Source organism: Podarcis filfolensis (genome assembly GCF_964270895.1).
Source record: "Podarcis filfolensis genome assembly, chromosome: 4".
Classification (NCBI taxonomy): domain Eukaryota; kingdom Metazoa; phylum Chordata; class Lepidosauria; order Squamata; family Lacertidae; genus Podarcis; species Podarcis filfolensis.
The window spans coordinates 9,792,770-9,809,429 of record NC_139607.1 but is presented as its reverse complement, the minus strand read 5'-3'; the positions used below and the strand labels follow the sequence as shown (position 1 = coordinate 9,809,429).

The window sequence follows — 16,660 nt, the reverse complement described above, 5'->3', positions numbered from 1 at the left end:
ACTTTACCCGCTTTAGAGGTCACTGTACAGTTTTTGCTCATGTTATTTTTAAAAATATATCCCGCTTTTCACCCCATCCGGGTTTCAAAGCAGCTTACAAAAAATTAAAAACACACCGTAAGTAACATTTAGAAACACAACTTAAAACATTGCAGAACGAAACAGAACTTGTGTCCATGGTGCAAAGGTCTCCTGAAATAAGACTGCCTGAAACGTTGCAGGTACGGTGCCTGCCTGATTTCTAATGGGAGAGAGTTCCACAGAGTGAGGCCCATAGCACTGAAGATATTACTCCCCACTGACGTGACTCAAGCTTCTGGTTCGTAGGGGACCACTAATACCACTCCCCCAGTTTATCTAAGGGGTTGGCCTAGGACATACAGGTTAAGACATTCATTGCGGTACCCTGCGTCTAAGTTGTTCAGGGCTTTGGACACCAATACAGAAACCCTGAACCTGGCACAGTAGCAGATGAGAAACCATGCAGGTCTTTTGAACACCGGTGTCAAGTGTTGACAGTAGTTTGCTCCCAGCACTAGTCTAGCTGTAGCATTTTGCATTAGCTGAAGCTACCTGACCCCACAGCTGCCCCACACATACGAAGGGACAGAAATTTAACTGAAGCTATCTAAGAGCTGTTATGATCTAACCGTTTGCTGTGCTGTTCTTTTTTCCATGGCAAATGTGTTGGTGCTGCTCTTAATCTTACATAACATCAAGGCTCATCTAAACCACCTGCAAATGCAATTTCAGGCACCGTGTGATAAATTCTTGTGGGACTGTTATCTTCCCATCATTCTGTTATGTGGCAGTAGGTAGGGCATGGGGTGGTGGTGGAGAGAAATAAGAAAGCTCTAGTGTGGTTCATCACTTCATAAGATGGGCACTCTAGGGCCGGAAAGGCAGACTAGCAGCCTTCAAGCAGCAAAATTGCAGACTCTGCTACTTGGGGCATACTTGGTGAGAGTTGGTCTCCCTGATAAAAGAAGCTCAAGGATCAGTTGCTTTTTTTGTTTTTAAGTGAGAAAATCACAAAAGGTGGGATTCCAAATGGGGGCAGGGAAGCCAGGCCTGAACCCTGGGAAGACAGAGGTCCTGTGAATTGGTTGTTCCCGTGTCCTGGAGACTGACCAGTTACCTGTTCTGGATAGGGCTGCGATCCCCCTGAAAGAACAGGTTGGGAGTTTTGGGGGTGCTCCTGGGTCCATCTTTGTCACTGGAAGCTCAAGGTGGCCTCAGGGGCTAGGAATGCTTTTTACCAGCTGCAGTCAATAAACCTGTTCTTGGGTCAGGGATAAAAGGCCACAGGGAACCATGCACTGGTAACCTCAAGACTTGATCACAGCAGGTGAAAAAAGCTGTGGCTAGACTGCTGATAGGGACAGATGATCACCAGTACGTACCTCTGGTGCTCAAAGGTTTGCACAGGCAGCCCATACCCTACCAGGCCAGGTTCCAAGGAAGGTTCTTGTATTAATTTACAAGACCCTGAAGATGCCTTGAGGGTCACCTAATCCGTTATAGCCCTGCCTGATCACGGAGGTCTTTGGGGGGCAGTCCCTGTTAATGGTTCCCCCATGGCTGTCCAGTTCTGTGGTCCCAGTTTTATAGAAGTCCCTTCCACTTGAGGACAGACAGGTGCCTTCCTTACTGAACTTAATGGCACCTACAGATTTTTGTTATTATTATTATTATTTCGGCAGGTATTTTAACAGAAGTTTAATTTTATAGTTTTAACTGGTTTTTATTTTTTTGTATTGCATCTTTGCAATCCGCTTGGAGACACTGTAGTTAAACAGTATATGGATTGTTTAAATAAGTAAAATTGAGTTTAGTAAAGGCCAGTTTATATAGCAAGCAGGATCAAGCGGTAGAGCTTTCCCTGTGTTCTACAAATATAAGTCACCTGGGAACGGGATTATATATTTGAATACTTTCCCCATAAAGCATGTAGAAAATAAGCGTGTCAAGGAGAAGGGTTCAAGTTTATCCTCCTCTCTCAAAAGGGTGAGTCCACAAGTCAATTCCAGCTCCGACAGGAGTTACTGACACTAGCACAGCTTTTTTCACACAGCTGTTGAAGAACAAGGAGACTACCATCTGGTCAAGGAATCGCACAATTAAAAAATAATAATACTGTAATTTGAGTACTGGAAGATTATATACTACAGCTATTGCTAAAGGGAGTGTGAATGCTAGACTTATCCCTATACACCTCCTTCCCCCGTGTAAATCATTGCTCCTGCGACCTGCCAAGTGGAGAGGAATACAGTGAATTTAGCAGCAGCAAGGGGGATTGGGCAATCCATGGTGGAATGCAGGAAAGACAATTATTGTCATCTTAAAGTCCTTTGGGAGCCCTAAAATTAAAAGGCTACTCTAATGGGCAGCTCACTGCGCATTCGTCTTTTTGGAACCGGCAAAGTTTCACTGACAGCCTGATGGGCGAGTTGCAAAATGCAGACCTATCACTCAAGAATTGCCCAAAGTTTTCTCATAATTGAAATGCCAAAGCTAGATAACATATTTAGCTCTGCATTCCAGAACACCTCAGCCTTATTTGGGAAGGGAGGTTTGGCTTCATTTTCCTGGTGGATGAATTGCTTGCCTAGAAACACAATAAAAACAAGCTTTGCCAAGGCAATAACTTAGCTCGGTTAACACTTGGCAGGAAATAACTTTACAGCATGTGTACTTTGCTCTGAATAACAAGTTTCAGGAAATCAGCAATGAAGAGTCCCATCAAGACAGGAGACAAGGCCATCCATCCAACACAATGCTTTTATACTTGTAAGGTAGCAGAAACTGATTAGGAAGCTAAGGGTCTAAAAATGTATTTCCCAATGTTAAATTTCAGTTAAACTGCAAAAATTATACTATTAGATAACCCCTAGCCATCAATTCACTGGATATAATTTCCACTGATCCAAGGTTAATATGTACAAAGTGTTGCTGGCTGGTCTACACACACATGCATGGCTGCCAGGAGCCCCACACTCTAAGATGTTTCTTTTTCTTTTTAAAAGGAAGTTTCTAGCCTGCGCAGAACATAAAAGTTAGAAAGCAGCCGCCATTTGAAGCAATTGCTTTCAGACATATGCACCTGCTCCTGCCCTTCCAATGAGTGCTGTCAGAGCTGTGACTGACAAGTACTAGAGAAAAAGTACACAAACCTAACAGAAGACCAGAAAATGGTGTCAAAACGACCCAGGAATGACTTTTTCCAGACATTTGGAGAATGGACTTTGTGGGTCATTCTGAAGCCATTTTCTTTTCATCTCCTCTGCTATGGAAGTGACTACTGTCTAAAGAAGATAACTAAGAAAAATCCATGATTTTGCGTAGCTGACTCGATGGCGACATGTCCACTGAAAACCAAAAGATAGCAACAGAGTTTGTATTCTTTCTAACAGAGGTTTAATTTCACGCAAAAAAAAAGTTATTCTCCCTCCTCCACAGTTTGTAAACATAAATAAACCCCAGCAAATAAAAATTAAATCTAGCATTACAGTACATCATCTATGTTGCAGCAGGGTATTGTGATTAAGAAAGCACAGCTGACATCAGTTCTAGAACGAAGCCCAATACAGCCATACAACATTGCTGGGGCAGGTAAGTTGTCTACAACAAACCTGCAGTATAGCCCACGGCCATTACTCAGTAACTTGTTCTTAGGGAACTGCTGCTGTGTGGGATTGTCGATCACAGCAGCAACGTGGGCAGAGGGGGCTCTTAAATGCTTCCGCACCCCTGGGGGAAAAGTAGAGGGATCCTTTTACATGGGTTGTGCTGCTGGTATGAATACTAAAATGGGCATTCACATCAAAGACTCCATTCCTTTCTGTTAAAATAAAGGAAGAGAATGTTCATCTGGCCTCCGCTGATAATTACAGCAATGCTGTTATGAGGTATAAATAAGAACTAGAACAATGCTTCTATAATATGCTTTGTAACAGTTTAATCTTGATTTGATCCAAGCATGGGCATCTGAACCTTGCTTGCTATAAATTGTGGCTGTCTTTTCATCTCCTTTCGCACCACCACCTATGTAAGATACTGTGCCTGGTGCTGCACAGAATACAGTATTGCCGGTCTCAGATCAATCGATGAAAGCATTTACCATAGCATAAATAGCTTACAACTTATGAAAACTTGAGTCCCTTGCAACATTTAGGGTAGGCACAGAGGGACAGTGCGGCCCTTGTAGCTTTAACAGCTGTGTGGTAGGCAGAAATTCAACCGGTCAACCTTTTCTAGTATGCGGATACAATTATAGTAAAAGCTCCCCCTGTTAACATTCTGTCTCTCAGACAGCTTACTGCATGAGGGATTTATTGGGGGGGGAGCTTTGACCCACCTGCAAAAGGGGAAGTGAACGGCATATTACACGAAGAATATGTGAGTGGGGCCAAGTAGATCAGTGTATTGCACACTCTAGGTATGCTTCTTGAGATGTTCGTTTATATATGAATGAACCTGCAGGGGGCAAGTTCATAGCAGCAAGCTCCATCCCAAAGTCATGCACATTCATTAAATTTATCTATAGGGAGCTGCCACAGAAATCTGTTCTCTTCACTTTAAGACATATTCCATGTACAGTGGTGCCTCGGGTTACAAACTTAATTCGTTCCGGAGGTCCGTTCTTAACCCGAGGCGCGCTTTCGCTAATGGAGCCTCCTGCTGCCACCTCACCGCCAGCACATGATTTCCGTTCTCATCCTGGGGCACAGTTTGTAACCCGAGGTACCACTGTACATAGCAAGCACCCATTTTTTGTATGGTCCACCAACCAGAAGTAATAATGATGAATTGCTTAATATTTCTGGTAATGAACTAATTGTTATTCCTAGAAATCCTAAGGAACCAGTCAGACAGTTTTGCCCATCAAGCTCAGAACTGTCTACACTGACCGGCAGCAGCTGTCAGGCTTTCCCAGATGCTGCAGATTCGACCTGGCATCTTTTGGAGGCAAAGTAAATTGCTAGGCCACTGAGCTATGGGGATTCCCAGAGCAAAAAATATAGCAAACTGTGGAAAAGGTCACCTAGGAAGTTCTTGCCTCACGTCAAATACTCGGAGGAAAGCACATATTCCATCTGGATGTGTAATGCAGTCTAATCTGCAGGCAAGCAGGTGAACATTCTACACAATGCAGAGTGCAATTCTGTATTTAGAGCAGAAATGGATTTTCTGAGCTTTCCTTGTAAAATAGGAAACTGCTAACTACAAGTTTTTGAATGCAATTTCACTTACAAACAAAGGACCTGCTGTTCTTTGAACTTATGCCAATCTATTTTTGTGGGTTTTTTGTTTTACGAGGAAACCATGAAGATTAACTTTGCATCCATGCACTCCTAGAATCCCAACTTCAAAAGATGAGTGCGCAAAAGCAACAGAAAAGAGTCATACATCTGAGCATGTTAGAAGAAGTGTTTTGGAAATAACAGTTCAAGATTTCCAAGACTGAGCCTCTACACAGTTCCATGTTTACTTCAGACACCATGATATGTCAATATATCACAAAGTTTAGCTGGTGATATATCACAATGTTAAAAACCAAAATATTGCCCAGCCCTACGGAGCACAGCAGGGATATACAAAATATTTATTTGCACCTTAAAGATTCTTTGCTTCCATCAAAACATTGGCTTGGTTCAAAAGGTCCCTTAAAACCATAGCTATGAAAACTGGAAGTCAGCCATGGGTGTCAACACAGCAATTGGCGGTGAAGCAAAGCAGCTGTGATTATTACAGTGAGCGCCCACATGCCTAAAATTCACATAAATTCATGATTCAGCTTAATGTTACATGTGAACTGAGCGGAATCCATGCTGCACAGGAAGATGTGGGGAAGGAACCACATGATCACACAGCTCACTACAAGCACAGTTAAAAACATTGGCACTGCTACTATCGAAAATTAGGAAGCCATTTTAACAGCAGCACCAAGTGTGTTCTAAACATCCATACCAGTATATCACTGTTTAATGCTAGCATAGCATCTTTTCAGTACCAGCATACAAATAGTCATTGTAGCACGGCTATTACAGCAATCCCTCAGGCCTATTTCAAATACAATGCAACAAGTAAACTCTGTCACAATTTCTAGTCAAGATTTTTTGTAATGATTCCTAACTAAATTTAGGACACACACACACATATACAGTGGTACCTCAGGTTAAGTACTTAATTCGTTCCGGAGGTCTGTTCTTAACCTGAAACTGTTCTTAACCTGAAGCACCACTTTAGCTAATGGGGCCTCCTGCTGCCGCTGCGCCGCTAGAGCACGATTTCTGTTCTCATCCTGAAGCACTATTCCTGGATTAGCGGAGTCTATAACCTGAAGCGTATGTAACCCAAGGTACCACTGTATATATATAGCCCAATGAAAATATGCTTCGAATTTTACAGTCATGCACATCCACTCTAGAAAGCAACTTATATACATTTAGCAAACGGAAAAAGGCATCTGGCAAATAGAATTTCATATTTTAGCACTGAGTATTGTATCCCCACCTAGAGGTTACGCAGCACAAGTTTGTTTTCTACACCCTTGTAATACAAACAGTGTAAGCCAGTAATAAAACGAGGCTTTCCCAACTTAAAAACTCACAAGGTCAGGCACCCAGCCCATTTTAGTTAGTGGCTGGTTCACACAGCTTGTGGTTAGTCTGGAGAGCGCTAAACCACAGGCCCGGGTCAAATGAAACATTAAGTCAAGCCACACCTTAGCTTGGCACGGCAGCCAAAAGGACCAGGGAGAAACAAGGCAGATGTGAGCTCATCTTCAGGAGCCTGTTCATTCACCCCAAACCAAGTTTTAGTTTCATGTGATGTACAAGCCAGGCTGCTAACACTGAAGTCCTGTGACACTTTAAGGACTGACAAATAATTACAGCGTAAGATTTTGGGTGCTCCAGCCCAGTTAATATTTGTTAGTCTTTACTTTGCCCACAACGCTCCTTGATTGTTTTTGCTACGAAAACCAGCATGGCTACGCCTGTGGCAAGGTTTTCACTGTGATGATTCATTTAACCTGTTGCAAGCAAAGCCAAAATGGGGAATGCAGAGAGAATAATTGGGTGCACTCTGCCCACCTTAGATCAAATCTATGCTGCCAGGTGCCATAAGAAAGCGGCAGAGATAGCGCAGGATAGTACACACCCTGGAAATGATCTCTTTCAGCTTCTGCCTTCTGGAAGAAGGTATAGGGTTATAAAGGCCAGGACTAGCCGCCTGAGAAACAGTTTCTACGCAAATGCAATTCTGGTTCTAAACGCAGCATAAGGGGTCTCTATAGTATAGTGTATTTAAAAATGGGGTTTCAGAGTTTTTAGGGGTTTTTGAATGTTTTATGTAGTTTTGTAGTAGTTTTATGTAGGTTTTATGTAGTTTTGTAGTAGTTTTATGTAGTTTTTATGTAGTTTTATGTAGGTTTTCAATTTCATTGTTCTGCATGGGACAATGACAATAAATATACCGTATCGTATATTGTATCGTATAACTGAAGCATTTCAGTGTTTAGTAAACAGCACTACATTGTTCTCCATCCTACAACCTGCCAGATACAATTTTTACCTTTCCCTCCCCATCATTGCTCAAACGTATCTGTAAGCAGGCCTTGTGCTTAATTGCATCTTTTCACAATGCATAGGCAAATAATGCTAAAATAAAATCAACAGAGAAATTGTTGGTTTCTGCTGCATTTAGTAAACCTGGCAGCATACGCTGAAATTTATTTCATTCCGTTACTACGCTATATGAATGATACGAGGAGACAAAGCATGCAGCCATTCTTTGGATGGCCTGATGTGCTACATATAATAATAATAATAATAATTTATTATTGTAACTTAAATGTTACATGTTATCTTTAAATACAAAATACTAAAGTTTCCTTTTTGCCTGTCTGTGGGCCTTTGGTGCACAAAGTTTTGGAAAGGATCTACTGAGGGGAGACCAACATCTAGTAGCCAAACGCTCATGAGGAAAGCTTAACCATTGCAAGGCAGCGCATCGTGAACTAGAGAACACATGAACACGCCAATGCTCTCAGGATTTATTTTGCCTCAGCCCTATCCCAAAGAGCCCAGGAAGAAAAAGGTGGCACGCACAGGTGGGACACCAGTTTTATTGTATGTATCCTGCCTAAACCTTCATCTATTGATACTTTGCCGTTTGTGATGGCTAATGGACATGATCCAAAATTAAAGACAAGGCTAAATCCTGCTGAAATCAACTAAAAAATAGAAGCATTTCAATTTTATCATTGATTGTACAAGATGGGTCTTTTTAAAAAAAAAACCAACCCAGCCACCAGCCTATAACCACAGCTGTCTCACCGCATGGGATCGGATTAGATTAGATTAGATTAGAGTGTTGTTTAGTGTTAAATGTGCTCACAATGTGCTCACCATGTATGTGCTGGTGTGAACTGAGGAGGAAGGGTAGGAAGAAAACAACGTCCCTATGGTAAGATAATGATTGTCCATGCATTTACAATATTAAATAAAATGCTTCCTGTCAATATTCATATAGCACCTTTCCCCAAGCATTTGCTTCTTCAGATATAAGGCCTCATTTTTTAAAAATCCCATATAATAAAACACGACTAGTATTATCCTTACCATACTGGTGGCAGAAGTGGCTTTTTACTCAGACAATTAATGGCTGAACTGACATCGACCTAAGCACTGCCTCTTTGCAACTATGAGCCAGTATAATATAACAGCTACCAGTGAAACATATTATATTTGTAACTTTATGTATTTCATACATCCATATGGACCCTTGCTACTTCCCACTTTTTCCAGTTTTTAGCAACCTAGTAGAATTTTTTTTTACAGAAAAGAGAGAAACGCCCCCCCCCCACTTGTTATAAACTGCATACAGAAAGATCCCTACTCAAAATTTTACTCAGGGGAAAAAACACATTAAGTTCAATACCTCAGTCTGACCTTCATGGGCACTGGACTCATGAGTGACACGGATAGCCTGAAATAATAAAAAGGCAATTAGTTTATAGGCACAATCTTACATTATACAGTGATTTATAATAATCCAAGTGCCAAACCCAGATTTTTAAGTTCCCTCCCACTGTCTAAATAAAAATACCATTCTGAACTCTTTAACCAAATACCAGCAGCTTTTTTAATGAAATCATGTGCCTTCACATCCCAAGTAGCATTTAGGGGAAGTGTAGGTGGATACTGGGATGCAGGTGACGCTGTGGGTTAAACCACAGAGCCTAGGACTTGCTGATCAGAAGGTCGGTGGTTCAAATCCCCGCAACGGGTTGAGCTCCCGTTGCTCGGTCTCAGCTCCTGCCAACCTAGCAGTTCGAAAGCACGTCAAAGTGCAAGTAGATAAATAGGTACCGCTCTGGCGGGAAGGTAAACGGCATTTCCGTGCGCTGCTCTGGTTCGCCAGTCATGCTGGCCACATGACTTGGAAACTGTATGCCGGCTCCCTCGGCCAATGAAGCGAGATGAGCACCACAACCCCAGAGTCGGCCAGGACTGGACCTAACGGTCAGGGGTCCCTTTACCTTTTAGGTGGATACTGGGGTTGTGATGAGGTCTGGTCTGATGGTGGGAGCTCCTCATTGCCCCCTCTCCATCCCAGGGTTGGGGGGGAAATTAAGATGGTCTGCCCACGAGAGACTTATGAAACTGATGGGATACTTGAATGCTATGGGGAATTTTCCAGTTGGCATGGCTGGTGTGGCCCTCACTTTACTGCAGAATAGTGAGACGGAGGAGCTCCAGGCAAGACAGCAGCTAGAGTACAAGTGTTGGTTTCCTAGCAAAACCAACAAAACACAGATTAAGAGCCTACTGGCTGTGATGCCACTAGTACGCCAACATCTATCCAAACCATCTTCATCAAACAAGGTTGTACAGGTGCTGGAAACTTTGTTTGCATGCAGCAAGGGACTGGATCAGGGATATCTTATTATCACACTGATGCTGCACAGGCACCTTATCTGTTACTGGACCAAAATCGAGCTGCTGGCATGCATTAATATATAAAGCCCTTAACAGCATCAAGCCAAACCATTTGAAGGAGCATCTCTTCCCACATCTTCCAGCCTGGGCCTTGTGGTCAGCCAGGTTGGGTGGGAATGGGGCACACCTTGAGAGGCTTTTGGCAAATGAAGTTGTCTCTCTGAACTCAGGCATATGGGTGAGCAGTCCAAGTGCAAATATTTGAATGCTTCTATGATGCTGCCTTTCATTTTATTCCACTGATACTGTCTTTCAAGCAACAAAGGGCGCTGTGTGTGTGTGTGTACACACACACACACACACACACACACACTTACACACACTTAAACACACACACACACACACAGAGAGAGAGAGAGAGAGAGAGAGAGATAATAAAATTCAGCCAAATGTATGTAGTTCTTAGGTAAAGGTAAAGGGACCCCTGACCATTAGGTCCAGACGTGGACAATTCTGGGGTTGTGGCGCTCATCTCGCTTTATTGGCCAAGGGAGTCAGTGTACCTATTTATCTACTTGCACTTTGACGTGCTTTCGAACTGCTAGGTTGGCAGGAGCAGGGACCAAGCAACGGGAGCTCACCCCGTCGTGGGGATTCAAACCGCTGACCTTCTGATCAGAAAGCCCTAGGCTCTGTGGTTTAACCCACAGCGGCAACCACGTCCCATGTAGTTCTTAGACTTCCTTAGTAAAAATGAACCCAAAACCCTACATTGACTGCCCCACCCAAAGCCTGTGCAATCTGGCTTGACATACATGGGCCTAAAAGCAAAATACTCCCGTTTCCCAAATTTATATTAAGGAATGATACTGACTTCGTAAGTTTCTAGATATTTGGCCCTCTCTTCAGGACTCATTGGCATAGAGTCATCTAGGAACTTCTTTAGTGAGGAGTCAGTTTCTAGAACAAATAAAAGAACATGAATTTAAAAATGTGTTAAAATATGTTACTTTGAACTCTATGACAAAAAGCATTACTGAACTTATCACATCTTATTTATTTCACGTGAAGTGACAACATAAATAATTACAGTACCTGTTAAGAACTGAGGACAACATTAATCTTAAAAATCCATTCTGAATTTGCTATGTATTTTATTCTGCTGCAGCTATTCATATCATGGCAATTGTTTTCCAAGAGCATTTCAGCCAACTTTTGCTTATTTCTAAGTTTTCTGCAGTTGAGTATAAGCAATAAGCAGTTCAAGAGCGCCCCCTACCCGTCAAACCATTAAGAGGCACCACAGTAGAAATGAAGTATTTACCAAAGTTAATTTTATCCCTGTTGTTTGCAATAGCGTGAATAAGCCCAATAGTTCCACAGGCGTTGCTGATTGTTTGCTTCATGAAATACACTGATGGTTTTACTTCTTGTCCCTGAGCTTTTATTTTTGCTTCCTCTTCCGTTCGGAATGTTTCATACTAGAAGGCAAGAATAAAAAACACGTCGTAATTTGCTTTTCCCCAATTCTGTTTTTTAAAAGAATAATTCTATAACATAAGCAGTCCTGGCCAAAAAGAAGCAATACAACCTAAAAATAAAGTTTGCTCTTGCTTTGAGATACTGCCACTAGTAAGCTGGAGTAAGCTTTCTAAACATTACAGATTGTCCAACTGACTGTTTTACTCTCATGCATCAATTTATGCTCTTAGCATGGCTAGTTCACCATCTTCACCATGGCAAATTCACCATCTTTTACAAAGAGCACATCACACGCTAAAGCTAACTACTGTCAACTGAAGCAAACTAAACCTTGCCAGTTTTCACATCTGCTAGCTTATGCTTAAAGTCTATACACTATTATACCGAGTTCTTTCATTGGTTGAATAATCTTCAAAGCACATGACAGCTAGTTGTGTCTATTATATAGCACATTCTGTTATAAATCTACCTGCAATCTCTTCAGTTGACAAATGTTTTAACCTTTGCTCCCAACCAAGCTAACTCAAGAAATATAAATCATTAGAATATCCTAAAACAAACAAACAAGCCTATTGTACAGGTGTTTAACATTTCCAAACATATTTAAACCTTTCCCGGATTTCAGCAACTGAGATACACTACAACTTGGACTGTGGCAAAGGCCTGGCTCATGCTGAAACAAACCTTTGGCTAACCTGGTCACAAAAACCAGGAAAAAGTAGTATTTCAAGTGTGATCCTAGCCACGTCTCCTCAGAGGAAAGCCCTGCTGAATTAAATGTGGCTTGGTCCAAGGTTAGAACTGTAATGTTAGTAAATTAAAGCAGCTTAGGTTTTCATAGCAACAAACACAGTTGTTTTGCGGAAAACCACATAGTTTGTTGTTAAATAAATATACACACTGAGCAACAAACATGACCTTAGAAGAGATATTTGCCTATTTTTCTTCTAAGAATACCTGCTTCCTGCCACTTTAAAAAGTAAATATCCTGTTCTCAATTACTAGGGAACTTCATTTTAGAAGATCAGAACATTTTTAAATTTAAACAATTAAGCAACTCAACACTGCAGCTGCTAATAGGAGGCCCAACAGGTTAGTACAGGTTTTGGCCTGAACTGCTTGCTATATGAACAGTGTATACACTGGTGGCCAACAAAATTAAATATCCAGGTTTTTCTCCCCTGAAGAATTATGTTTTCCAAAGAGGCTGTGGTTGAGAAAAACGAAGTTTAAAGTACAGTGGAACCTCGGTTTTCGAACTTAATCGGTTCCGGAAGTCCGTTTGACTTCTGAAACATTCGAAAACCGAGGATCAAAGGGCTGTCAGCAAGTTGAATGGGGGAAATTGAGAAAGTCGTTCAACTTCTGAGGCACATTTGAAAACTCAAGTATTCACTTCTGGGTTTTCGGCGTTCAGCTTTCAAAACATTCGGCAGCCAAGACGTTCGAAAACCGAGGTTTGACTGTACTGTGAGAACTTGATCAATGCAGGCTTGTAAACATCCATGGCTTCCAGGTGACCAAGTCAACTATATGAAAAACCCTCTATTGTTCAGGCAATCAAATAAAAAATGGTTCCCTTAGATTACATGGCCAGTTACTACTAATTTTTTGGATTCATTTGCAAATGTGTGGCTAAATATATTCTGCATACCCAGGAAGGGTTTATGGGGAAAAGTAAAGGACTGCAGGTGTTAACTATTTCCTCCTGCTCCACATTATCACAGTTTGCAGACCTGCCATAAGCTTTAAGACAGAGGTAGGGAATCATTCCCACCTGACGGGGCATATTCCAGGTCCCTCATTCCCCAACAAGTCACTCTGAAAGGGGCTGATATATGATGGCAGGTAAGCAATTTTGGCACAATGACCTGGTGAGACAAACTGGGCATGCAGGCTGTAGGTCCCTGCTTTAGGAGTACTTTGGTCTACTGAGATTTAGGGTACAGGATCAAATCCTGACTTGGGAGAAAGCCTTAAACAAGTTCAAGTGTCATCAGAAACTGTGGCTTAAGAAGCTAGAGTCTCACTTCTGGTCCACTGCAGAGGAGAATGGCGGTGTGCTAAGTGTCGTCTGTGACCCAGAGCTGGCAGAAAGGCTTTGAGGGCAGCGCTAGAGCTCAGCGCACCCCCCAAAAAACCCCCACAGGAGAGTGAGGACTTGAGGGCTCCAGCTGAGCGAAAAATCTTGCCGCCCCCCCCGAATGTCTCCCAGCCACGGCTGTGCGCACAGGAGAGAAAGGGAAGAGGCTCAAGTTTGCTTTCGGCACCAACGCAGCCTGCTGCCGAAGCTACAATCCGTCACCAGAAGCAGTGGATTTTCCGATTAGAGGTAAAGGCCAAATAAAACATTTAAAATTGAAATTAGGGTTTAAAAAACTGATTTGGCGAAACGGAAGCAAAACAGGAAGTCAGCTTCCGATTTGTGGGTGAACTCTGCAAAGGAACGTTTTTGTGAATGGGATATAGAGACTGACTACAGTGGTACCTCGGGTTACAGATGCTTCAGGTTACATATGGTTCAGGTTGCAGACTCCGCTAACCCAGAAATAGTGCTTCAGGTTAAGAACTTTTCTTCAGGATGAGAACATAAATCATGCTCCAGTGGCACGGCAGCAGCAGGAGGCCCCATTAGCTAAAGTGGTGCTTCAGGTTAAGAACAGTTTCAGGTTAAGAATGGACCTCCGGAACGAATTAACTACTTAACCCGAGGTACCACTGTACAGCAATGGAGAATGGATACATTTTACTCTGACTAGCTGAATAGTTACATTCAAAGGATATATACAGTAACTGCATCAAGTTATCTGTTGGATTACAAAGTAAAAAATCTACTGACAGCTGGAGGAATTGGAGCAGAAGGGGGAAAGAAAGGAAATAAAGGAAGCCAGAAGGGAAGTCTTAGCACATCTGGGGATACCCCCGAAAGTGGGAAAGAGCCTGGAACAGCTTCCGAACTAATTTCTACACCCCAAGTGACTGAAAGAGCCTGACAAGAAGGACCTGTTGATTCAAACTCCAGCACTTTACTGAATTAAATAATAAGACAATTTGCCATGGAATTACAAACAGGAAATAATACGGAGACATAAACTTTGGAACTATTGTAAGCCAATACAGTTTGAGACAATTACAAGCAGATAAGTACAAATTAAAGAACATTTTAGTTTCTTAAAGACACCAATTTAGAGCTGAACTGATTTATTTTTTCCTTTCGGCTGTATTCTGGATTTTTAAATTATTTTTTACTTTCTTCTGTCTTTTTTATTTGATACCCTTTTAATTGTATATTTTATGTCTCCTGTTATATTGGAAGTTTTTATTTCTTTTTTCCCTTTTCGTTTGTGCCTTCCTTTTGTTATATGATTATAAGTTTTGTTGTTGTCTGGAGGGAGGAGGCAGATAAGAGGGAAAGTGAAACTGTAAGGAAGTTGGGAGGGGGGAAAGTCTCACGCTTGGAGGGAACTGGGCTAGCAGGTGTGACCTTGAACATCTCAAATAACACTGGGAACCGACTGATAAGACATGGTGGGCAAGGAGGGTACAGTAACAACCAGGAGGGGAGCAGCTGCAGCTGCGGCAGCCGGCAGAAGGGCTAGTGGACAAGCAGAGATTGGAGAGAAAGGGGAGAAGGAGCAGACAGACCACCATCTTTATATTCAAGGCCACAATATGGTACATCTAGAGATTGTATGTAACGTGAAGGAGATTATGCGTTGAAATATTTTAGTTGATATTTTAGAATGTAAAATGCTATTTTATTTATTGATTGGTTTTACCTTGTGGGCTTATAGCCGAATAAAGTATTATCAAGATCAAGAGAGCAGACAGACCTTCTGGCTCTGCAACTTTCTGAATTCAGGAAAGAAATGGTTCAATCAATGCAGGAATTTACTCGATCCAGTTGTGGCAGTAGCAGCAGTTCAAGTAAATTCCTGCATTGATTGAACCATTTCTTTCCTGAATTCAGAAAGTTGCAGAGCCACTACTGCTGCTCATATTTTGTTAGCTAAGAAGTGGAAAACCCAAAAATTACCAACGAGAGAGGAATGGCAGGTGAAGATGATGGATTTTTCGGAGATAGCCAACCTAACCAGAAGAGTCCGCGACCAGAAGGAGGAGGAGTATCAGGAAGAGTGGATTAAATTTAATGATTATTTAGTTAAATATGTTAAGTTAAAATAACTGAAAACAGCTTGCTGATACTTAATTGGCTTCGGCTTTGGATTTTATTTATGTTAAGTGATGAATTAATATGTTTCATTTCATAAAGTGAAGATTTAAGGATGCTAATGTTTAAGTTAAATTTTATAAGAATTATGATTTGGGAAACCTTTAAAAGGATATGCAATGAAATTCAACCAAGGGGAAGCAGGGAAGTCATTTAACAAAGTTAATAAGTGTAAATTTCAATCAGGCTATGATTTATGTTTGTTTGTCTTATGTGTTTGTTTGTTTATAATATTGTGAAAACCAATAACAAATTTTTTTGGGGAAAAAGGAATTTACTCGATCCAATCAAACATTGATTGAACAAGTACGCAAGGATATTGAAAACTCAAACAGAGTTTTGAAAGAGCAATTTGGGATGTTGGGAGACAAGGTTAATAAATTAGAAACCAAGGTGGACAAACGGGAAAAAGTTAGAGACGAGGTAGGAGAACTAAGAGAAGAAGGGCATTGTGGAAGGGGTTCAAGGGAAACAGGAAGAACTGGAGGACCAGATCCTCCTTCTGCAATTAAAGGATCACCACACAAAGCTTTGCTGCTCAAACCACTTGGAAAGAAAGGAAAGTGGCTTACATATACTGATCTGTTAAAGGATCAAGATGGGAAATGGAAATGAAGAGACTACGAAGAAATAAAAGACCATTTTCAGAGTTGGTTACATTATCGACAATTATATGAAACATACAAAGACAACAACAAGAAAGGATTTAGTTATACAACATCTAGATTTCAAAAAGAAGTGGTAGAAGGGAAAGTAAAACTGTTGAAAGGTGCATACAATATCTTGTTCGAATGGGAGACCAAAGACACAGAGGTGAAAGCATTTATGATTAAATGGGCGCACGACATAGGCCACAATATTATGTTGGAAGACTGGGAAAGGTTATGGAAAATTGACCTAAAATTTACAGATTGTTCTTTACTGAAAGAAAACTACATGAAAATGATGTATAGATGGTACATACCACCAGTACAATTAGGGAAAATGTATAAAACGGGCT

General features: G+C 41.5%; 1 protein-coding gene across 4 annotated transcripts in view; it reads right to left on the bottom strand.

The window, feature by feature from the left end:
• The window catches only part of UCHL3 (ubiquitin C-terminal hydrolase L3), a 31,705-nt gene that overhangs the window by 7,774 nt on the left and 7,271 nt on the right, over positions 1-16,660 (bottom strand). For all 4 annotated transcript variants that reach the window (XM_083610938.1, XM_083610935.1, XM_083610936.1 and 1 more), the window contains 3 exons: positions 11,272-11,428; positions 10,822-10,907; positions 8,947-8,994 (listed from right to left, as the gene is read on the bottom strand). In XM_083610938.1, the coding sequence (XP_083467064.1) occupies positions 8,947-8,994; positions 10,822-10,907; positions 11,272-11,428 (291 nt within the window). The remainder of the gene's footprint in view (positions 1-8,946; positions 8,995-10,821; positions 10,908-11,271; positions 11,429-16,660) is intronic.